The 24,743-nt window shown below is 38.8% G+C and overlaps 1 protein-coding gene across 3 annotated transcripts in view; it reads left to right on the top strand.

The window, feature by feature from the left end:
- The window catches only part of LOC121520462 (partitioning defective 3 homolog), a 443,160-nt gene that overhangs the window by 135,896 nt on the left and 282,521 nt on the right, over positions 1–24,743 (top strand). For all 3 annotated transcript variants that reach the window (XM_041803924.1, XM_041803923.1, XM_041803922.1), the window contains exon 3: positions 21,427–21,610. In XM_041803924.1, coding sequence (XP_041659858.1) covers positions 21,427–21,610 — 184 coding nt within the window. The remainder of the gene's footprint in view (positions 1–21,426; positions 21,611–24,743) is intronic.

Genomic DNA, 24,743 nt, shown 5'->3' with positions numbered 1-24,743 from the left:
ATTTGATTTTGGAGGTTTCAGGTGAAAGGTGTCAGCCACTAGGCATCATTTTCATCCAATATTGCAAGTGTGCTTTGAGGGATTGAAGAAACAAATGCACATATATCCTCTCTAACAGGGACGAATGAGATCTTGAAGATCAATAAGTCAAACATCCAGGTCACCACAGATGTTCTTTACTTAGCCATAGGGATGTAACGATATTTGTATTCGTCCTGAACTGTCACAGTTCAGGGGTCACGCAGTCCCTCGACAAACACGTCTGAACCAGAAAAAAAACGCAGACAAAAGCAAACAAATGCGACAAGTTTTTAGCTGCCAACCTGGATGGCAGTGATGTTCATAATTGTTTTCTAACTGCTATTAATCAACCAACAAAAAAGGGAAGAATTGTGTAGTGGCAGACTTTGTGATATTAAAATATATAATTTTGTACCATATTGTATAGTATCATATTGTATTGTATCTTATCATATCGTATCATATACGTTATGATACGATATGATAAGATATCATATCGTATCATTTACCATATCCAATTGTGTGCTATCACATCGTATACAATCGTACACTATCATATACAGTCGTACACTGTTGTAGACTATTGTATACTATCCTATCTTATATTATCATATCACAATGTATTATATCGTAACATATCAGATCATATTATATCATAACATGTTTTATTGTATCAGATCATATTGTATTGTATTGTATAGTATACTATTTTATTGTATCAGATCGTATTGTATTACAGCATAATGCATAATATTGTATTGTAACATATTGTATTGTATTGTATTGTATTGTATACTATACTATCGCGTACTATCATATACTATTGTATCTTATATTATCATATCGCATTGTGTTGTATCATAACGTATTTTATTGTGTCAGATCATATTGCATCATATCATATCAAATCCTTTTTTTTTGTATCAGATCGTATTGTATTGCAGCGTAATCTATCTTATTGTATTGCATTGTATTGTGTTGTGTCAAATTGTATACTATTGTGTTGCATATTATCATATCGCATTGTATTGTATCGTAACTTATCAGATTATATTGTATCGCAACATATTTTATGGCATCATATCATATCGTATCATAAACTATCGTCTCATATACTATACTATCATATCTTATATTATCATATGGCATTGTATTGTATTGTAACATATCAGATTTTATTTTATCAGATCATATTGTATCGTATCATATTCTATCCTATTTTATTGTATCAGATCGTATGATATTGTAACGTAATGTATCGTATCATGAAGTATTGTATCGTATTGAATCGTATCCTATCGTAGCATATTTTATCATATCATTTTGGTTTTTTATCTTATCGTATAAGATTGTACTGTATTGTATCAGATCGTATCGTATCTTATCGTAATGAAACACCTCTATTAATGGTCTTAACATTCATCCTTCACTTGCGAAGGTTGTATCTCATGGAGGTTTAGAGGTAATTTCTTCAAATTTTGCACAGATGTCCACTTAGACTCAAGGAAAAAGTAAACAGATTTTGAAGTTACAAGGCCATGACCAAACACGACTGCAACTTCCTTCTTGGCCCACCACTTTCATCGTAAGACAAACCTCATGGAGACATGTAACTTCCTGGTTGTGTCGTCTACTTGTCTTTTTATCAAAAATGTTTTAACTCATCCACTCTGCCTTTCTTTCTTTCCTTCTTCCCCAAATATTTCTCTTTAAATCACATGTCTCCCTCCTACCCTCCCTCCCTTTCTCTACCCTCCAGAATGACATTTCATGCTGTTTTTGGCCCAGTCATTCGTCTATTAGCTCCTCTGTTTGTTTCCCCTGTTATGTCCTGGAGGTTAGATGAACAACTTGGTTGTTTCGAAACAGACACAGCAGGAAAAATAAAAAAAACATGCCCTATGGCCTTCAGTACAAAGTTGTACCTAGAATTTCATGTTCCATTTGTTTTGATAGCGTTGGTACTGTTTGTGCTCTGTTGTGGGTCAGAGGCAGAGCTGATCTGAATGACTGCAGTCAGAACAGGAATGACAGTTTCAGGAATCAAGATTACATAATGGGATATTTTAGTTTCACAGGGGATTTTCCAGGCCAACAAAGGGTTTTAAAGATTAAGTGAATGTTAGAAAAAACGCTAGAATAAAGACATAAAAAAAAGCATTGAATCCATGAAATATTGGCATTTGGAAGCTTTTATGGAAATGATTATGCAAGATGTTTGGGATAATCCAGTTGTGTCTTTATTAAAGCAGAGGCCACAAAAACATGCCGGATAAATAAACCCAGATTTAACCATCAGTCATGCTAAGGCTAAATAAAACAATTTTAAAAAGCTAATATTCAGCATGTTCTAACAATTTGACATAGCTGGCTGTGATCTCATTAGCATGAGTTCATTAGCATGGGTTCACAGCCACAGCTAGTTAACTACTAAAAGCCATTAAGCCTTTATGTTCATACACAGGCTGTCCTACTTAATTAAACAAACACATCTACACAAAGACACGGTCATGTTTTCAGCCCTGTGTCTTCTCCTAAGTGTTGATTAGTCCCGATGCAAACAGGTAATTGAAGCTAAACAGCTAAATATAGCCCTAAGTGTGATCAGCACTGATAGCATGTGAAAAATAGGACTCATTAGTGTGTGAGCCTACCATCCCCCTTCACCTCCTCACACCTCTGCTGCTTACCTACACGAGCAGCTATGTTCAGGTAGACATTAAAGGGATATTCCACTGTTATACAGCTCTATCTCAAGCCAGTCAGTCAGGGCGCTGATGATAAGCCTGTTTATTATTAGAGCAGTCTTATTTCTGTGTCAATAAATGCGGTTATCATGAGTCACAGAAGCACGTAAGTGAAGAAAATAATGACACTTTGAAGGTTTGATAGCTTTTTTTTTTGGTGCGTTTGAGAGCGTGAAGGCAGCCTTAGAGAGGATTGAACCTTAACACGGATGATTGTTGTGCCTTTCTTTACAAGGATTTCCTCTTACAGTTTTTTTTAAAGAATGGGCTCACAGTGCAGAGCAGGTGTTTAACTTTAGAAAGTTTTTTGTGCTACGTCCACCTCTCTCAACTTTCAGCAGCATGAATTAAGAATACATTTCCTCAGCTGAGGACTGTCAGCACCCTTCAGCCATGTTTTTAAAGCTCCAGTATCACCATTCATCAGGTTAACTGTCATAGCTAAGCAGAGAAACAGATGGAGCTAACCTGAGAGTGGGGCTTTTTAAGTTTCACTCTGAGAGGGGAAAAAGGAAAAACAAGTAATAGTAAAAATTCAAAGAAACTTCTGTAAAGGGTGCACTCTCTCCAGGCAGACCGTGCTGTACCCAAGCACATTTAGCACCCCAAACCAAGTTTGTTTGACCAGTGTGACCACACAGGTAACTTCATACAAAGCTGGCCCACAGATTAATGTTTTGCTGTTGCTCTTTGTAGGAAATAATACAGTGAAGCTTCCAAAAATGCAATTCAAAAATGCAAACTTACTTGAAAATGCAAAGCGCTAGTGGTCAGAATCAGAAACGGGTTTTATTGCCGAGTATATTTTCATGACCAGTGGTTCTCAACTGGTTCTGCCTCAGGACCCACCAGCCTGTCTTATGAAAGATCGCAACACAAGTTTCCTTCCAAAAAAAAAAAAAAAATCAACCATGCATGTTTAGTTGATTGAATATGTTGTAGTTTGGAGCATGACTGGACTAAAACACCTGATATAAAAAAGGAAAGGGACAAAAATAAATTAAATGACTAGTGTATGATGCGTGTGTTTCCAACTGAATGCAGGTTATAATATAGAATGATTTATTGCTTGAATTTGTTGAAGAATACAGAAGAAGAGGAACCTAATAATGATCTCATATTAAATTGCAATCGCAACATTGGGGAAAAAAATCACAATTAAATTAGTTTTGCAAATCATACAGCTCTAGTATCCAATAAGGACTTCAGGTCTTTTGCCACCACTTTTTTCCTGACACCTAGTCGTGACCCACTGAAAACTGCTCCGTGACCCTTTTTGGGTCCCGACCCACCAGTTGAGAACCACTGACATAGAGGAGGATTTAAAATATTAAGAGGCTATTTAAAACGAAATTCTGATTTCACAGGATTAGCCTTAAATAGATTGTTATAGAATAAAAATATGAAGTTTATTTGATGCATAAAGTCTGTGTAATGATGTATTATTTTGTCTGCTGGTTCTGGGGTTCAGTGAGACTGTGAGGGGAGGGCCGGAGTACTGTTCATTAGACTCACAACAGAGGAGAATAATGTGATGTGAGATTTAGACCTCAGCCTCCTGCCAGAGGGGAATTCCTCAAAAAGTCCGTGTCCGCGGTGAACAGGGCCGGCCAAAATTTTTCTTGCATGCCTCAGACTGCTGGAGGTGCACAGGTGGTGGTGGCCGGTTAAATGGTATTAATAATATCACCAGTAAGAGTTCTGCCATGGAATGGCTTTTTTCAACGCTGCCATCAACATTTAAAATGCATACATAACTGCTGGCACTGTTAGGGTAGCAGAGTGATATGTGACAGACAACCTGGGTCCATATTTCACTCTAGCATTATGAAGAACTAACTGAACATCACCCACTCATGCTGTTGTAATTAAGCACAGTAAAGAGGTAAAACGTGCTCTTTCCTCTCCTAGTTTGATTCCTGTAGTAACAGCAACATGCAGTGAGTGTACTCGCTTTGCAAAGCGTCTGTCGGCCTGCATGGTGTGTTTGAAGTTTATGATGATTCAAAGAAGTGGGCTGTGGCATTAAATAAGGTCAGAGAAGCAGCTATTAACTATGTAGCTGGTTAAAGTCACTGGTACAATAGCTAAAGCGGAGTTAATCAGTGTTTAGCCATATCATAAATGTGGTCATTCAGTAGGACAAATCGGCAGGATAAAGATGAAACCTCTCATTTTAGAAAGAAGTGAACATAGGGGGGCTTAAAAAAATCCTTTTTTCTGTGATCATATGCTCCAATATTAGTTATGTAAGCAAGCATAGACTTGTTTTTGGGTGAGTATCTCTTTTAAATTTTGTAATACCATGATTTAAAACCGTTACCTTAAAGGGCAGGAAAAAGACAGTGCCCCGGCCTACATAACAATAAATTTTTAAGCCCTTCAGTGTCAGCTCACTCATTTCAAGTCCCAAACATGGCTGTAAAGCGTTCTTTCCTGGCTTGGAGCCACATTTCAGCAGAATTTCTCTTGTAAGAGTTCGGGAAAGCAGTGTTGTAAAAAGAGCAACATCTTTGAGGGAATAAGAGTCAGCACTCGTCTCATTTTGGAGAATGAATCACCTTCAGTCCCTCTCTGCCCCCGCTCTGCCTGATTGCCGTTTTCATTTTGTCAGTTTGGCCTGGACTCACACGGCCCTGTGCTTCCCCCCACATGGTTTCTATTGTGAGGATTAAAGTGAAATGGATAGCAGGGTCATTATGTTGGGTGGAATTGTTCCATGTCGCTTCATTACAATGTAATCCTAAATCTGTGTTTGCTAGGTCCTAATTGTTGTGTGTGGTTTTATGTTAGTCTGGGGGATAAGCAAAGTAAATAATGCTAAATGCCTTTTTTAAAGGAGAACCACCTGCACAGTGTCATGTCTCGTTCTCCTGTATTTGATCCTTTTTGTCTGAGTCTGTTCCTTCATTTTCTCTGGCTGGTGTCTGTGTGAGGTCAAGGTCACCGTGTGTTCTGTTTCTGCTCTCTCTAACAGTCTCCATGGGAGTTTGGGGTTGCGCTGCTCGTCTACAAGCCTCGGCTAATCTTAGACACATCTGTCACACATCCAAACCACTGCTCCTTTGGCTGCTGCTGCTTGAGTTAACACTTTCCATAAAGGTTCATGGCGTAGTTTTTATAAAACACCCTAAAGATTATAGAAAGTGCCAAAAGAAATTGTAACAGCAGGAAAGTTTAATATGATTTGATATCCTAAACTTTGCGATATTTTATCCTTGCTTCTTGAATATCAGATATGATTTTTGTCTTGAGAAGTTAATACATCTAGATTTTTTTTTGCCATTCCTTTAGGGGTCGTGCATGATTGCTGTATATCCTACATGGTTGGCAGGGTAAACCTGAAATTTGCTAAGGCGCATCCCAAGACATTGGTCTTGCATATATTTGAAGGTCAAAAGTCTCCATCAAAAGCAAGAGGCAAACGGCAGCCCTGAAAAATGAAGCCAGTGCGGAAGTGAAAAAAATATAGCAACGCGGCGAGTGTCCACTTGAGGCTGGCAGCAGAAACACTGAAAGTTACGTACACAAAACACGTTAGAAAGCCTTTTTTTTTAACACTAGAAATTAACTGGTTTACCACCTGGTTAAAAAATGAATAAATAAAATGTGTCTCATTAGTTAACGTCTTCATGTCCTCACACTGTACGGGAGTGAATCTTTTTGTACCACAGTCGTTTCCATCAATTTAGAAAAACCTCACTGCGCACTGGTGTACGTCACATTTGATTGACAGCTTGACAGGCAGCTGCTACCTAGCTGTCAACCAGAATGCTAACATTAGTGATAGCTGACAGGAAGTGGAGCTCAGTAGGCGGGCTATTGTCTGCTGATCGAAAGATTGGTTGAGACAGCGATTTCAATATGTAGAAGTTTGTGGGTTGTACAACACTTTGAGAGTCATGAACAACAATGGCATGCTGATAAACTTTGATATAATTTTTGTTGATGGCTGTGGCTCATTGGCTCAGTGGCGCTCCCTACAGTATTCAAAAAATCCAGCCCCCGCAGCAGGTTTTCAAAATAATCTTGAATACATTTTCCAGTAACACTTAAATCAATCTTTCTAAATGGTTTAGAGTGATCTGTAGAGACTGGGAGGGAACAAAGTGACCAAATAACTTCAAGCACTGGGTGACTTAAATTTCACATGATTGCAGAAATAGGACAAGACGATCCTAAGTGTTTGAGTCAGCGTGATAGATTTAGAGTGAAGTTGTAGAAAAGAAGTTGAATTGAGTGTCAGCTCTGATTTGATCAAAATCTGAACATTTGTGAGGAAATGGTTTTATAAGAGCAGCACTAATGTTGCTGGAAGACATTTTCCTGCTCTTGTTTCTAAAAACTGTAGACGATTTTGCAGTTGACATCTCCATTTATCTCAGAAGTGCTGGATGGGGTTGGAGCCAGGTTAGTCAAGCTCTTTAACATCAGACTGGGAAGACCAGAGATACGTTTAGGTTGGTAGGTGTACTGGGGCAGTGTTAAGAAAGATGTTAAGAAAGGTCACAACTTGTTGGTAAAGCTTTATAAAGTCAACTACAGGAGGAAAACAAGTGAGCTGATTGATGGCTATAATATTGCCTAATTCTGGGGCATGGATGGCCCAGTGATTAGGTTGTACCCCATGTGAAGAGAGAGGTCCTTAAGGTCTGGGTGTGAGTCTGACCTGCAGCTTGTTTCGCACATAACACCCTACTCAGTCCTCAATTTCCCATACTAGCAGTGCATACTGATTTGCCCAAAATGTAGTATGTAGTATGCAGTATGCGAACAAATGCAAAAGTTGCAGTATGCCAAAAATACCCACGTACTGATTCGGGAAAATTTCACAGTATGCATCGGCCCAGTCTGCTTCGCCTACTGTAACCCACAATGCAAAGCACCAGGTTAGAGTTCATGATGGCATAGAGCAGCGAAACTTTCATCGCAGCAGCTGATGGTTTCAAATGGAAGTGCCATCAGTTATTATCTTTACCTTTTTAACATTTACTATAGCGAAATAAGTTGTAATAAGGTCACTGTTGTTTTTGTTTTGCTGTTACGGCTCGTAGCTGAAAGGTGCTGTCAAGTGTGTCCTTTCACTGCACTATACATGTTAAGCTAAAAATAACAGCTTTAAAATCCCCCAAAAATCAAATAAAAACACTACCCAGATTTTTTCTGTATGTAAATGGATGGAAAACACTGTAGCATTGTTTGCAATTGACCAGGGTATGACGTTCTTCTATATACCAGAAACCAGCGTAACCGGGCCAAGCATACTACACAATAACGTCGAACGCAGTATGCAGTGCGCAATACATACTGCATACTGCATTTGGCAGGGCTATGCAGTAGGCCAATTCAAAAATGGTCGCTGTGACGTAGCCAAGTGGCAGGCTGGAATCAGCTAATGCCAGCTCATGTTAGCAGTTTTAAGTCGCTTTAAAAGAGTGTTGGAAACATATGCCTCTGAGTGTGGTTATTTTGGACTACTTATGAGGTTGTGTGTTGAGAAGGTGTTGTTTAAGTTTCTGTTTATATAGTTAGAAAATAACCGTGATCGTGATGCTAATTTTCGTTAGCCCGTAAAAGTGATTTTCCATTATGTATTAGCATCAAGCTAACTGACCTTTTTTGACTGTATGAGATGAATGCAGATGGCATGCTAGCTTTACAGAGCATCATGTAAAGACATTTTATACAGTTTAGTTGCAGTAAAATTGTTAGTTTAACTGTGTATAGTGACAAACTTTGCTCTCTGTTATATTACAGTTTTAAAAGAAATTGCCTTTGTGTGTGAGGTCTCAATAAACGGCCAAATCGAGGTGAAACGGTCTCTCATTTAGCAAAGAAATGTTTATCTATCTGCCAAACTAAACCAGAACGCTCAGGGAGGGAAGAATACTATCCACTGTCTTAAATTATCAAAGGCAAAAGTCCAAAATTAATCTTTTATAGAATATACATTTCACAATCTTGTCAAAACAATGTATTTTTCCTTATGATCTGCAGTCTTCTGAGCAATCTTGGAATAAGTCAGAAATTTTAAACAGTGAAGGAGCCGTGCTTTTGTGTGGAAATCTCTGACATGTCATCATTTAAAGCTCCGTCTCCTCACTTTAAATTTCTTGTCCCATTAAAATGACTCACGCTGATAAAGCGGGCGTAATTGAATCACTGTGTGTTACTGTACAACCTTTCCTGTAGAGCTGTCTACAAACTGTAATTTCAGTAAAAGTTATGATGAAAGCTTTCATGTAACAAATCAAAGTGGGTGTTTGAAAGAGGAGAAAACTCCCTCTGTGGCCTTGATGAATGGCTTTCACTGTCCTCGTGTATTTCTTACTTAATGAGAGCAAACTATGGAGCTATAACTCATCCTTTCACAAGCTTTTATGATTTTCAATAAAGACTTTATTCACAGTCCATTTCCTTCTTTACCAAATGAACCCATCAGCCGTCACATTCCTTCAGTGCAAATGTCAAGCAGACGTTTATACTGGAGAGGAAATGTCATGAAATAGAGAAACAACTCTTGAGGTATTATGGATGTTGGCATTCAAACAGAAATGACCCTCAATTTCAGACCAAACTATCAAATATGCAGAGCCTAGTGTGCAGAAGTGTTATCATGCTGTCATCTAAAGTTTAAAGTTTCCCTCCATCCTGTAGAATGATGGTTTTATTTTATGGTTGGTCTACTTTTTCCCTCCAGAGCAGAGGTTTAAAACTAAACCGCTCACATCAGCAGTGTGGTATGTTGACCCTGGAGTGACATCGGTCACTGGCTGAGGTTTTTCGGCTTCAGCCAGGCTGATGTCGAGGCTTTTGATGGCTGTCACTGTTGGGAAAAGGCTTACAGCAACCTCACACTTTCTCCTGGGTTCCTGGAGCATGTAACCGAGGAAAATGCTCATGGCTGCACTTTTTTGGATCTAAGAGCGGCGTTGGGACATGATGTTTTGGATTTCACAGCTGTGTAGGCGAAAGTGAAGCGGTTTCTGTGCTCCTTCTGCTGACAGCTTTGCTTTTTGCCCTCTTGTTCTCTGGCAGAGACCTGACTCACTGGGAGCCAGGTCTGGAGGATTTTGGTTTCTAGAATTAGGGCTAACTTTGTTTGGAAATGAAAACACTCCTAAGTATGTCTCTTGGTGATGTTGGTTTGAAAAACTCTCCATGCAAAATCCAAGACAAACAAACAGCAATGTGAAAGTCGGCCCCCAGAAGTCAGCTGTTTGGATTATCAGCAGGGGTCGTGTTCTATGTGATATTTTCAGACCAGATTAGTAGAAGTTCACCAGACAGATATTATCAAAAATGTAAAGTATGAACAGCCAAAGAGTGAGAGTACAACTGCTAACAGCTAAAACAACTAAATCACATTAGTGGTTGGAGACTGATCAAATAATAAAGCAAAACCAACAACTTAGCTCCATGTCTTTCAAAACTGGAAACAACACAGTGAAGCAGCTGGAGAACAGGAAGGGATATTTGTGTCTCTGTGGCTTTAGCGCTAGTTTAGTAGAGTTCATGACATCAGATAGTAACATGTGGAGCTTTTAGTGAGGGTGCGGAGAGAAAGAAAGAAGAGGGGAACATTAAATAACGTGAACAGGCCATAGAATTAAACTCAAACATACAGAATATAAAAGTAAACTCTACAATGTCTGAAAAATATTTGCTACCTTAACTCCTCACTCACACACATGTAGACTTTATTCACTGACAAATCAGACTCTCTTTGTTTGACACTTTTAAACCAGAGTGATATTGTACAAGCTGCATACAAGCTATTAAATATAAAAGAAAGGATTCATGACCTCATCCCATCTTATCATGATCAAAATTAATAGAATGAAATAAAAGTAGATAATACAAAAGCAATTAAAAGGAATGAATTAAACATATAACTACATTCTGAAATAAAAAAAGTTTAAATATCATGAAATAAAATGAAACTATTCATAAGAAAAAAAAATCAAGGGTACTGAGGAAGTGCTTAATGAGCACACAGTAGGCAAGGTAAAAGTGTAGATATAAAATATATTGACCTAAAGTAAAAATAAATTAGTAAAATAGAATAAATTAATTAAATAAAATAAATCATAAAAGTAAAAAGTTAATAAAATAAAATTAATATAATGGAAGAAATAAATCAAATGGAATGAAAAATGTAATGAAATAGAATATGATGAAATGAAATAAAAAAACAAACTAGATAGATGGATAAATGATGTGCTCAGAAAAGGCTTTCTTCAATGAAAAATTCATAAAACACCAGAGGGAAGCTAAAATTATAGAAATAAAATGAAAATTAATTGACCTGATAATAGAGAAAATTAATTTACCTAAAATGCATTAAAATGTGAAAAGATACTAGAATAAAATGAAGAAAATAGAATTAATAGAATAATTAGAATAAAATGATAAAATGGAATAGAATAAAATTAAATAAGAAATGTTAAAAAATAAAATACAATAAACTAATAAAAAATAATAAAGTTTGATTAGAATGAATGAAAATGAAAAAAATAGAAAAAAATAAAAGTAATTAAAAAACACTTTAAAATAAATATAACACTTAAAAATGATCCTGAAGCTTAAATAGAATGACATAAAACATACTAAGATGATTAAATAAGATTCACTTTTAGACGTCAGACTAAAAATAAGCTTCTGAGTTTGCTTTTCAAAATAAAAGATTGTACAGATAACGACATTAATGTGTTTTAAATGAAAGAGATTTACTTGGGTAACTCTCACTGTGACAACTTTTAATATTAACTTCGGTCAACATCTGATCTCTTTCTTTATATATATTTATAACAAAAAAAGTAACATTTAACCAGTCAAACTGCTTTTTTCTTGCATCTCTGTAAAGGGAAGCTTCTGCTTTCAAAAGGCAATAATATTATGATACCTTGCAGACATTTGACAACCACAGCCTGGCTAAGTTAGTGTTAACTTTTTAAAGCTTTTATTCCTTATTATGCACACAAACACACATTGAATTTGGCATGGATGTAAGACACTCAGTGTCCTGGATTTAGAACACTGATGAATAAAAACGAGAACATTTTCAGTTTATGTACATTTATTTGTGCTGAAACAGGTGATTTTAAATTTCATTTAAATTTTTGACCCTAAATGGAAGTAAATGAATCAATATCTGATTTTAAGGATTAATTCCTGCTGGTTTCTACCTGCATCACATAACAGAAACACATGTAAAGGTTAGATATCTGATCAGACTCATGTGAGGCCCGCTTTCTCACTGGTCTCGTCACTTCCACTGTGCATGATTATTCAGTTTCTGCTCCATTCTCTCAGTAATCCGTCTTACTCTCTCTCATTTAGGTTTTTACTGATTATAAATTTGATTCAATAAATCATGAGAGGGAATATAAACCACGCATGTGGAGGTGCACTGGGGAAAATGTGCTGTATTGATGTAGCGTAATTCTGTGTGAAATCATAATGACCTGGAGTTTATTGTATGTGACGAGGGAATGGGCAAACAGTTAGGCGGTGGATGTAGCCGTTTAGAAGATTTATATTTCTCAGTTAGTAGCCAGAACTAAACTAACTGTAATTTTTGGACGACCATGCCGTATGAGTACGGGGACCTCTGATGAAATCAGAGCAGCTGATCAGTGATGTGGTGAGAGCAGCGACTGTGTCCTGCTAAATCAACCCCCCTCCAACACTAGCCCGAAAGGATTAATTCCCCTTTGAGAGACCCCTGGTTCCCTCTCCGTGGCCCCGGCTGCCGGCATATTGTTGTAGCCGGAGTTATGATGATGATTTATGAGCTGAGAGTGACTGCAGAGAAGTGGACTGACTCACACTCTCCATTGTGGTTTACTCTGCAATTATTGTTACTTTTTTAAGCTCCAGTTTAGCGGCGAGATGGTGGACAAAAGTTGATAAAGAGCGAGTGGAGGTTTGCTCGCACATGAGCACGTAACTCTAGGTAGCTTTTTAACCATTGTTGGGTGAATAGGAGCTGCCTGCTTCCAAACTTCTTTCCTTGTGTTTGATCGTAAAACCCAGCAGACCTGATTTAGATGTTGACGGCCTCACTTCTGAATAGCATTTTCTGATTCGGGGGCAGGAAAATCATCCTGCAGTCCTAATCCAACTCTCGTCTGGCAAATGTGCTGTATTTCTCGACAAATAATTTAACCCTTCTTGCTTCTTTGACACAATTTCACAGACCAATCAACACCTGATTCTATTTGTACACATCCTTTGTTTTCCTCAGGGTACAGCGACCCTGCTGATTGGATGTCACCTTTCCCGCTGCGTGTGTGTATTTGTGTAGCGTGTGTCTGTGTGTGTGATGATGGGTGGCAGGGTCAGGGCTTTCTTGTCAACAAACCTTGGCAATTATCTGTGACTGGGGGCTGTTTCAGTGCACACAGACACACGAAATGTTCAACAAAACACCCGACAGGAACAACATGAAGACCTGAGGGAGCGGCTGTCAGTCGACGCTGCTCCCTGTATGCTGAGAGTTCTATACACCAATATATTTGCTTTAAATGTTTAATTTGTCAAAAGTTTATTTTTATATATGATGACAAACAGGAATGGAACTCCAAGGCGCTCTCGTCAATCATTAAAATTCCTTTATTTTCACAACATGGTCACGTGTAGACTTTTAACACACTTTAATGCGTGTCGGTTCGAGCTTTCATTTCTTTACTTTTTTATTTTTTTATTTTATTTTTTTTATTTTTTTGGACTTCCTGATGATGCTTCAAGAGAGTGCCTTAGGATTTTCTTCTTGTTTGTCATCCACTTTATGAATCCCTTTTTCCAATAAGCACCTCGAAACCAACTTTCTGTGTTGTCCTTGAAGCACTACTTTCTATTTTTTTTCCATTTATATATATTTTAATCATGTTTAGGCTGAAAACAACAACAAAAAAATACAAATGCAGACATGCAACTGAGCTTAGAAGGACAGTCAAACTTGTTTATAGCCTTCTAAACCATATAGGCAAATGATCTGCCTTGAGGCTTTGTTTAGATCTCTAAGGGGTCTTGGGACACCCACACCATGACCAGGAGCTTGTGGCATCCTGACTACCCAACTGGACGACACCCTAGATCAGTGATTCTCAACATGGGGGTAGCGAGACACTGAGAAGGGTGGTCTCCAGATGCTTAAAAAAAATCGTAGAATATTTTTTAAAAATACACTTTTGCCACTTTGCACCAATTTTGCAAAATTGTAACCCATTTTCATCACTTTTTCCCATAATTTTTGCCAATTTTCAACACATTTTCGCCACTTACAACCTATTTTTGTCCATTTTAAACCCTTTGCACCAGTTTTTTTCTGCCTGTTTTTGCCACTTCTTATCCAATTCTTACCACTTTCCGCCTATTGTTGCGTCTGTTAACCCATTATTTCCACTAATTACCACTTTTTACACCCATTTTAACCAAATTTCACCATTTGACATGCCCATTTTTGCCAGTTTCCCTCATGTCTGACCATTTTTTGCCCATTTTAACCAAATCTTCATCCCATTTCATCAAATTTTCCACTCATTTTTGCCACTTTAAACCCATTTTGGCCACTTTATAATCCCCATTACCATTGTGTATGCATGTTTTTTGCCATTTTTTGCTTATTTTTTGCCACTTTAATTTAGTATTTGCCACTTTTGACCCATATCTTCTGCTTTCAAAATCACATTTTACTTATCCACCAATTTTAGCCATTTTTAACCCATTTCAACTCTGTTTTTGACAAAAGAGATTTACATTTATAAGACAGCTATTTACGCCGGCATTAAATAATATAAAAATATATTTAATAATAATAATGATAATAATAATAATACATTTTATTTCAAGGCGCTTTTCAAGTCACCCAAGGTCACCTTACATAAAGCATAATAAAACATCATTAAAACAGAACATCAACATAAAAACTAGTGAAGTGCACAGTGTCCAGTTAGAGGGAATATGCCAGTTTGAACAGGTGCGTTTTGAGTTGGGATTTGAATGAAGTGATTAGCTTATTTGATAAGAGTGGTAATGGATGTCACAGCTTAATTTTACAACGGACCATGATTTTGCTGACTGTGGTCGTCCCCCAGCCTGGCTGGGCCCCAGAAAACTCTCCCTTTTATCCCCCCTTATGGACGGCCTTGTCCTCACACGACTATTCTTGATTGTGCATGGCTGTGTTCAACCACCTTCAGGTACAGTGGGGGTCCCCGGTCTCTGGCACCTTCATTTTTGGGGGAAGCAGGCCGAAAAGGCTGATAATTCCTGCCCTAGGACATGATTAGTTATCATACACCTCTTTCTCCACCCCAAAGGTATGGACTTTATTGTTCTTTCTACAGGTTATTTTCCCATGCCCCTGGTAATATGCAAAGACATCCAGAGTACTACTGGGGTTGTGTCGATCTTCCTTTCTGTCTGATGGTACCTTCATGTGGCTTATTGCCACACTTACACTTTATGTCAGCCTCAACTTTTGGCCCTGGACTCCAACTGTTGCTTTAGTGTAATATGCAGTAAAGTTGATATGAAAGTTAAAAATCATTGAGGAAGAAAGTAGGTGATGAAATGCAGTTGGCCACAAAGAAAAGACATCCCAAAAATGACATCCAAAGATTGGGATTTAGAAGAAAATGTAAATCCAAGTTACCACACCTCAACAGCGCGTCATCTGTGCTGCAGCACCTCACATGGAAACATCCAGTCACTCTAAGTCAATGAAAAAGAGAGACGATACGTTGAGTACTAGCTGCTGCCTTACTAGCTTCACTATGATGTCCCTAAAAGGACAAAATAAAACACAATTTATGCCACTGAAAATGAATCTGTTAATCTCAGACCTTTTTTTTGTCCCTGACTGTGTTTGGAGTACATACTGCAGCTGAACTGATCACCATGTAATAACACACACATGGGCTGTGGAAGCACATGGGGCTTTGGGTTCTTCTTCTCTCCTTCTACCCTTAGGGAGCATGCTAAGGGAGGAGAGGGGGGCCTGCTGACTCAGCGTTTCTGGCTGAGCTTTAATGAGGGAAGGACTCTGACAGAAACACACGTCCCATGAGACTCACTGGAACTCTCACACACTTTTACCTCATCTATCTGTTTTACATCCACACTTCCGCCTTCATCCTCTTATTTGCATTTAATCCTTACATCCCTCTCATTTATTCATACTCAAAACATAAACACCCCTCCTGCTGCCCTGTGACCTTTATTAGCCCATTATTGTGTGTTGGCCACATGTTGCCCCCGGCTGATGCTCGGTCTAATTTGAAGTAAATGTGTTCACATTTATGTAAAAGGCTTTAATGGGAGAAACGAGGCTCCAAGTCTGTAAATGTCTGTGAGCCCAGCAGAGCCTGGTCTTCTCACCAGGGAGTCTCTACGCTGTGCAGTAAACCTCCACAGCTCTCAGGCTTAAATGAGGCCCAAATGAAGGTTTAATGTGCTGGAAATCTCTCAGTTGGTTGTAAATGGCACAAGGTTTGTGTAGGCGTCTCTAAAAGGAGGTATGCACAAGTCTTTATTTATACTTCTACATGCATGCAAATGTGAATGGACTTGAGCTTATGTTGTGCTTTTCTAGTTGTCTGATTACTCTAGCGCTTTTACATACAGGTCACACCTACCCATACACACACTTTCACCCCACCTTCACACACTGATGGCAGAGTTTGCCATCTATCAGTATTAGCAATTCATACTCATCCACACCCATTTACACACCACCGACTCAGCAGTGCGAGCAAATTGGGGTTAAGTGTCTTGGCCAAGGACACATTGACATGTGCCTTTAGTCGCGGGGATTGAACCCACAACCTTCTGAACTACTTTATAAATCAGCAGGCTATAGCAGTGGTTTTCAACCTTTTTATTTTTTTTGCTCAAAGCACACCCAAGACCAAGCCAACATCTCAAGGCACACACACCGAATCCATGTCCATTCAAAATTCCAGTATCTTCAGCTCAGTCAGGTCCACTTAGTCAAGAAAAATACATAGTTTGCAGTTATATTAATTTAATTAGCAGCTATTGGTATGCATTTATTCCCATTATTTGGTGATGAAGCTGTTCTAGGATCCCCCTGACTCTTCCACAAACTTCATGGAAAGCATTGCATTCCTGCCCTCCATGTGCCTGCAAGGAAAGCTTGAGACTGGGAGAGAAGCAGCAAAAAAACAAGAGAGCAAAGCAGGCTTTAGTGACAACAAAATGACATTAAGTCAGATGTAGTATAAAGGAGGAGCTGGGGTGGAGGAGGGTTGCCAAAGGAGCTTGCAGTGGGTACAGCACTGAGGAGGCAGCCAGAGCAGCTTAAATATGGCGGCATGAGTGCATTTAGCCAATCGAAAGCTTAGCGTGAATTAGCTGGCAGTCAGCTGCTCTCAGTGAAATGATAGTACTTGACACTGTGGTCTGCCAGAAGTAACACTATATGCTCATATTGTTTTATGGTTTAACATATGATTTTACAAATTCCCACGGCACACCTAGACTTGTCTCAAGGCTCACCAGTGTGCCAATAAGTGCAGCGTGTCTACTTCAGTTACTTTGATGCTAATGTGCTAATGCTAGCATCACAGTTATCATTGCTTTATCTTTACACTTCAGATTTCCATCTATAACAGTTTCATTGAGTCCAAGAGCAATACAACTACACTGCTATGATAAATTAACACTGTTGTTTTTATAATAAGGTGTAGTCTTTATCATAATATTAATAAAATGCTGGTCTTTTATAAGGGAGAATACCTGCCCTCTTTGTAAAGTGTCTTGAGATTACTTCAGTGATGAATTGGCGCTAAACAAACAGTGATTGATAGATTGATTGATCGATTAAGGCCGGCCCAGACTATATGAATTCAACCAGATTTTTGCCTGACTGCAATGTCGCAACTCATCGTCAAAACTCAGGTCCGATTTGGAGCGTCAGGAACGACAAACAGCCTTGTAGTGTGACATAATTAATGATGCCGAGACGCCTCGCGACCACTATTCAACAAGACACTATGTCAGAGTTTTTCTTACATCGTCATCTAGTTTGACATTCTGACCCAACGATAACGACGTGCATCCTGACATCCAGCAACAGGAGGACATTTGCCTCTTATCTTTGCATCATCATTTGCAAGATTTCCTACTTTACATCCCTCTATAAAATTAATGTGTAAATTCTGTTTATTTTGAGCCTTTAGTCTCTCAAACCAGAGCCCTACTGTCAGTTTTAGCTCTGACTCCTATGTTGAAGACTCATGTCCATGTGAACAATGACCAGAAGTCCAAGTACGTCCAAAATTAGAGACTGAAACCCCAATGGATTGATAAGTACTTTAGTAAACTTGAACCCAAATCTGTCTAATTGATTTAGGGTCCAGGTAGACCTGTGAGAAACTTTAATTGCACATTACAGATCAAAAATATCGGCCAAGTGCTAAAGTCACACATTTTGCTATAAGGAAAGCGGGAAAGAAGCTATGCATGCTTCTTTTTAGATCACTTACTTTCATGAACATGAAAGGATGAAACTAAAACACCTTGGCTTTGGAATTCTCCTCTTTTTTCCTTTACACAAAAGCTTAAAATAATGAGATTTTCTCCTCTAATATTTATGATGTTTTTTGTGTTTTCTGCCTTGAAAGAACTGAACCCAGGTCTGTTTTTGATTAGCTTCCCTCTGCCACAGGGTGTTTGTTCAAGGTTTCTTTAAAGTTCAGGGTTTGTTTTTGGTCAGGATCTCATAAATAATCCCAGATGATCTGCAGATCTGTTAAATCTGTTCAGATTATTAGTTTATTTCTAATGCGGTTTGGATACTGTGAGTCAGGAGGAAGACGCTCAGAGGAGGAACATTATCACCGTCATGCCTGTACATCACATCTCTCCACCAGGGACAGTTAGATCACTTCCTCCAGAGTTGGCAAATGTTGGATGGATTTTTCATTTTCTCCTCGGTTAAGTGAAGCCAGCTGAACACACTTGTGGGCCTGTGGGAGCCGCAGAGGGACGGCACGGAGCTCATCTTTAATCTAATAAAGGGGACTCGGTGGAGGCTGGGATTAATCAGATCTGTGAGGGAGAGGAGCTTTGAAGGTAAAGATGGGCAGCCATTTTGAGCGATGAGAGGATGTGATTGGACGTAATGAGCACCTCAGTGTCATAATGCCAAATTGAGAGTCTAAATCACTCCCATATCCCTTTGGACGGTGTGAGGTCTTCAAGCACTTGAGCAGAAAGAGACCACCATGTAAAGCCTGTCTGCCCATGCCAAGTCCATTTCTGGAAGATTTACTGTGACTTGGAGTACATTTATTCCTCTCTATCCTTGATCAGGATTTGTTTGAGAGAGTAGAATAATTTGCAGCTGAATAGTCAAAGTTTTTGGATATCCACCCCAAATGCAGCTGCTTCCTGCTGTCAATGGAAATATAAAGTTCAGTTTCAGACATGAACTGGGACCCTCAAACTCACAGCGCAAATAAAAAGTTAAAAAAAAAAAAAAAGATTTCTGAACTTTGGGAAAAGAAAGAAACATTCTCTCTCTCTCTCTCTCTCTCTCTCTCTCTCTCTCTCTATATATATATATATATATATTTATTTATTTTAAATGTATGTATAAATGCTGGGACGCCAAAGGCCTTCCCCAACTCCACCTGCATGTAAAGTGTGGTGAAAGTGGAAGTGTGGTTCTTTGTATTGACGAGCCTCTGACAGTTTGAGTTGCGTAGTTTTGCTTCTGTGTTGACACAATTCAGGCCATCACATTTTATATAGGTATTATTCTTGTACAATTATCTCTACTTTGTAAAACAAGCCAACAGGCTCTGTTGAGAACTTCAAGGAATTACTTTTGTCACACTCTCCTTGTGCCGTGTCATCTCTCTCTCTTTTCTTATTCATCTAAAAACACGACAGGGAGGAAAATAGGAACAGAGCCATGAGGCAACGACTTTGGGCTGCTGCATCACTCGGGGGTTATAAGGTTAGGACTTCACAGTAGGAATCAAAGTGATCAGACTGATTTGTGACAGAATTTTCTACACGGGGACTACCATTAGGACTCAAAACTCCAATTTAAAAACTAATGAATGACAACACAGAGACAATCAGATCAATCTTTGATTGTAAAAGTTTCCCAGTTTGGACCAGTAAAGTCCATCCATTCTATCCAATCCTATCCCATATTTTCCCATCCTATTCTATCCCATCCAGTCCCATCTGAACTTATCCCATCCCATTCCCATCCCATCTTATCCCATACCATCTACCCAAACCTATCCTATCCTATCCTATCCTATCCTATCCCATCCAATCCCATCCAATCCCATCTACCTGGACATATCATGTCCTATCCTCTCCTACACTATCCTGTCTTATCCCCTCCTATCCCATGCTGTACTACCGTATCCTATCCTATCCTATCCTCTCCTGTCCCATCCCCTCCTGTTCCATCCCATCCTATCCTATCCTTTCCTAATCCATCACATCCCCATTTCATTTAATCAAATCATATCCTATCCTATCCTCTAATGTCCTGCACTTTCCCTTCCCTTTCCTTCACTTCCTGTCCTATCCCGTCCAATCCTCTCCTATCCTATCCTATCCTATCCTATCCTACCCTATCCCATCCCATCCCATCCCACCCTACCCTACACTACCCTACCTTACCCTACCCTATCCTATCCATCCTATCCCATCCCTTCACATCCCATCCCATCCCATCCCACCCTACCCTACCCTAACCTGAAAATGTTTTTAAGGACTGAAATTTGTAAATTTGCCCATCCTACAACTTTAAGTTTTAAGTTGCTTTAAAGACTGAGGTTTTCAGTCTAAATTACATTTAAATATTCATATTGGTATGAGTCAAAATTCATTTTTAAATTGTAGCATATGGAATACCAGCAAACATAAAATATTTTGCATCCCTACTGAGGACTTTCAGAGCAGTGTTTTGTCTCAGCACAAGGCTTAGCCTTTCAGAGGTTCATGCAATCGATATCAAAAGATGAACTTGAACCTTTTACGTGATAGAGAAAGAGTGATGTGCATTATTTGAGTGATGATGTCATTAAATGTGATGTAGTGTATGTCTATGATTAATAGAATTCAATCAAAGCTGATCTTTATTTTAGACTGGTATTTGTTTTCATTTAGCAGATATGGATTGTTAACTGTGCTTCATTTATTTGTCCAGCTGCTACCATAATGTGATCTTGTTGTCGTAAAGTGCAGATAATTGTAGTAAATGGGCATTTGCTCACAGATGGCACGAGCTCTGAGGAAGAGGCATTCAGCTTAGCAACAGTCATGGGGAACAACATTCATTCTGACTGTTTTCTTCGTGTTGGGCATCCTGTAGTTATTCTCTTTTAGTAAAAAAGTTGATTAGGACAATATTGTGTTTATTTAGTAACCTTTGAGTTTTAAGATTGTGTCATTTACGTCTGTTTTAAACTGTTTCCTGATTGGATTTCATGAAAGTTAGCCGTTTTTGAAGCATTGGTCAAAAATTCTACATCTAGATCAAGATGTACTTTTTTTTCTCCAGTCGTTTCCTCTTCCTTCTTTCAGTCATTCTCTCGCTCAGAACAATGTACTTCTGATACACTCATCTTAATTCTCCTGTTTTCTCCTCCTCCCTTAGTTGATAGCGGTCTACGAAGAGCAGGAGCCCCATCATGGAGGTGATGGTACCAGTGCCAGCTCCACAGGTACCCAGAGCCCTGACCTGTTTGCTGCAGACCTCAGTGCGGGCAGCGGTGCCTCGGCCTTCCAACCGTACCAGGCCGCCAGCGAGATCGAAGTCACCCCCTCCGCCCTGCGCACAAGTAAGTCCAAACACTGGAGTTAAAACGGAAAAGACATGGCTAGAGAGGAACATTATTTAGATAGTCATCATTATTTAAAGATACAATCAGGGCCTGTAACACTTACTCTAGGAATGATTAATAATTGAGTCAATTCATCTTATATTCCTCTTAAATTAGAAAGCAGCCGTCCTCATTAGAGTCAAATGTCATTGACTGCTGCAGTATACACCAAACTAAACATATTACCTTATCAGAGCCCAGCTGTACCTTAGTACCGCCTATAAATTCTCTTAATTGGACAGGAGGGCATTTTTTCACGCGTAGATAGCCGTTTGATCCCCGGCCAAAGTGGCTAATTGGTTTTATCGGCTGCCTCCTAAATCAAATGTGACGCTGCAGTCGTCCACCTCTGCAGTTTTGCCGGCCAAGTTGCTTCTTCGACTGTAATTACTGCGAGTTTGGGAGGAAAGTGACTCTAGTAGAGTATTTGTCAATTCGGATCAAGCAAAATGTTCAGCGTGTATCCACAGGCAGAAGAAAACAAATGTACCAACTCCAACAAAAACAGATTCTGAATCATAGCCACACTTTACTTTATGGTCTCTTAAATTATTCTCTTTTTGTGCTTACCTGATCCTCCTATCTGTATTTATCAACCTGCTGAAATACACTTAAATAAAAGTCTCTTACTTTACACAGTGCACAAACACATTTGTATGCAATTTAAATGGGGCTGCACAAATTTTCTATGTCTTATCAAAATAGAGACACTGGAGTATTTTTCTTACCTTGTTGAAATGTGTGAAAATAGCAATTAAGTCGTATTTACAAAGTAAATATTGCTTTCTGTTGATCAGTTAGAGAGTCAGAACAAGCGAGACTTTTGTTATCAAGATTCTCAGACAGTTACGTTGAAAGTCCTGACTTATTAACATGCAAGCCAAAATAGAAATCAAGCCATGACAAAGCCAACATGTGGCTACCATGCACCCAGTCTGACATGGGCCCTTGTGCATTTTGTCTGCATTAAATTCTTTTGATATTATTTCATTGAAGAGGTGATATTCTGAGCATAGAGCAGTTAGAACCTTTCCTATGGAGGCTTCCTCCCAGAACGGTTAGAAAAGACTGTGGTTTTTTTTTTTTTCCAAGATTTATTTTTGGGCCTTTTCATGCCTTTATTTGATAGAGCAAGGACAGTGGATAGACTCGGAAAACAGGGAAGAGAGTGGTGAGAGACATTCGGTAAAGGGCCACAGGCCGGATTCGAACCCAGGCCGCCCATGGGTAGCGCCTTAAACCACTCGACCATCTGCACTCCCAGAAAAGTCTGTTTTTCTCAAACACCTGCATATATAACAACTTAAATAAACAACTCTTCATTCTCACTCCCCAATAGAGCAGTCTGATTAGCACTCAGCTATGTTTTCATTAGCATCCTTTATTAGCACTGAAAATATCCCCCACTGGCTGGAGTCTGGTTTTTCCACTAATAACCTGAGAGTTGGCAGTGATTGACACAACAGCCACCAAAATCTTCTCTGTCTGTCTCACACACACAAACACACATCTACATAGATACACATACACTTAAACACACACTAACAGGATGTGAGGGAGGTCATTTCACTCCTAATTGGATTTCTGGATGAGATGCTGAATGTGAATTTGCAGTAAGAAATGGACCTCTGGGGCATAATCACACCTGCCAGTTACATCCAATTTAAGCGTCTCCATAATAAATTCTAGCCTGTTTAATTGACGACTCTGAATCTCATCAGCCGAATTTTATTAGGTTTTAAGAGAAATGTCTGTCACTGAAGAGAAGCAGTTTGATTATATTTTTTTTTCTTCCTTAGAGCGTAATGAGAGCAGCTTTCAATCACTGATTTATGTTGGTCCAGACGAGAGGCGCTGGACTTAGTGGGTCTCCGCCAGATTTTCATGTTCGGCCCACAAACTCAAAGAAGAAGTGATTAAGCTTATTAGACGGAGAGCTCCATTGAAATTCATCAATGCACTGATGTCAGTTTCATGGCTTTGTTAGACTCAGAACCTCTGCAGACATGGAAATGAGGATGAAAAGACAGTTTCACAGTAGGAACATGTAAGGCTTCAGCATGCCAGCAGTGGTGTTCTGCAGAATTCAACAACTCATTTAGGAGAGGAGCCATATCTGAAGTCTGTTATTTGATCATGTGTGTCTGTTAAATGTAGAAATCCAATCCCAAATACTAATTTGAAGAGCCTCTTTTAATTCAAGCTGCTTTTACCTTTCATTTTAGGTTGTAAATATCATGCTGCTCTTCCTGTTGCCACTGAAATTTACAGTTGTTGTCAAGCTATGGAAAATCATTCCACTGCAGAAATAAGAGGCAATAGAAATATATTGGGCCTTGGTTTAAAAGGGTCAGAAGCTGCAGGGAGTTATTAATTACTTTATTTTGTTTCATTATAAAGATAACTTAACGTGACAAGTGAACATAATTCTTCACAACAGAAGCACAACTATTCAGTGAAGGAGACACATAGTTGATAATCCTGACGTTTTCCTTTTATTCCTATTTAGAGAAAAGGTTCAAAAATCAAAGATTTCACTTATTTGCCATTTCCCTTTCATATCTGCACACAAAACAACTGGAAATCAATCAATCAGTTTATTCATAAAACCAATAAAAATGCAATACAATCCACCATGATAATTCATAAAAATATTATTTGTGAAATGGGACTCCCCATGTGGAGTTCTAGATAGGAGTGTGGGCGTAGCACAGGGGGGAGAAGGGTGCTGATTACCCTGGGCCCACAGTAGGGAGGGGCCCTTGAGAGGCCTGCAATGAAAAGTGTGTTTTCATTATTTTTTTCTTAGTAATTAGTGCCATTATTGAATCAATAGAAACTAAATGAATTGGTTAACAGGCTGAAATTTGTATCAAATAGAATAAAGATAATACTCAGGGGGGGCCTGTTCCTCACTTAAAAATGTCCAAATGGCGTAGTCCAAGGCTGTAAAATAATGCAAGTAAATTTAATTCAACCCTAGTAAAAATAATGCTCATAAATTGTGAAACTGTGGTTCAAAATGCCTTCACATGCATAGACATTTGTAAAACATTTGTTGCTTGGCTAGCAAATTGAGGGAGGTCCTTGT

The sequence above is a fragment of the Cheilinus undulatus genome, linkage group 13, assembly GCF_018320785.1.
Source record: "Cheilinus undulatus linkage group 13, ASM1832078v1, whole genome shotgun sequence".
In the NCBI taxonomy this organism is placed as follows: Eukaryota; Metazoa; Chordata; class Actinopteri; order Labriformes; family Labridae; genus Cheilinus; species Cheilinus undulatus.
This window is presented reverse-complemented; position numbering and strand designations above follow the sequence as displayed.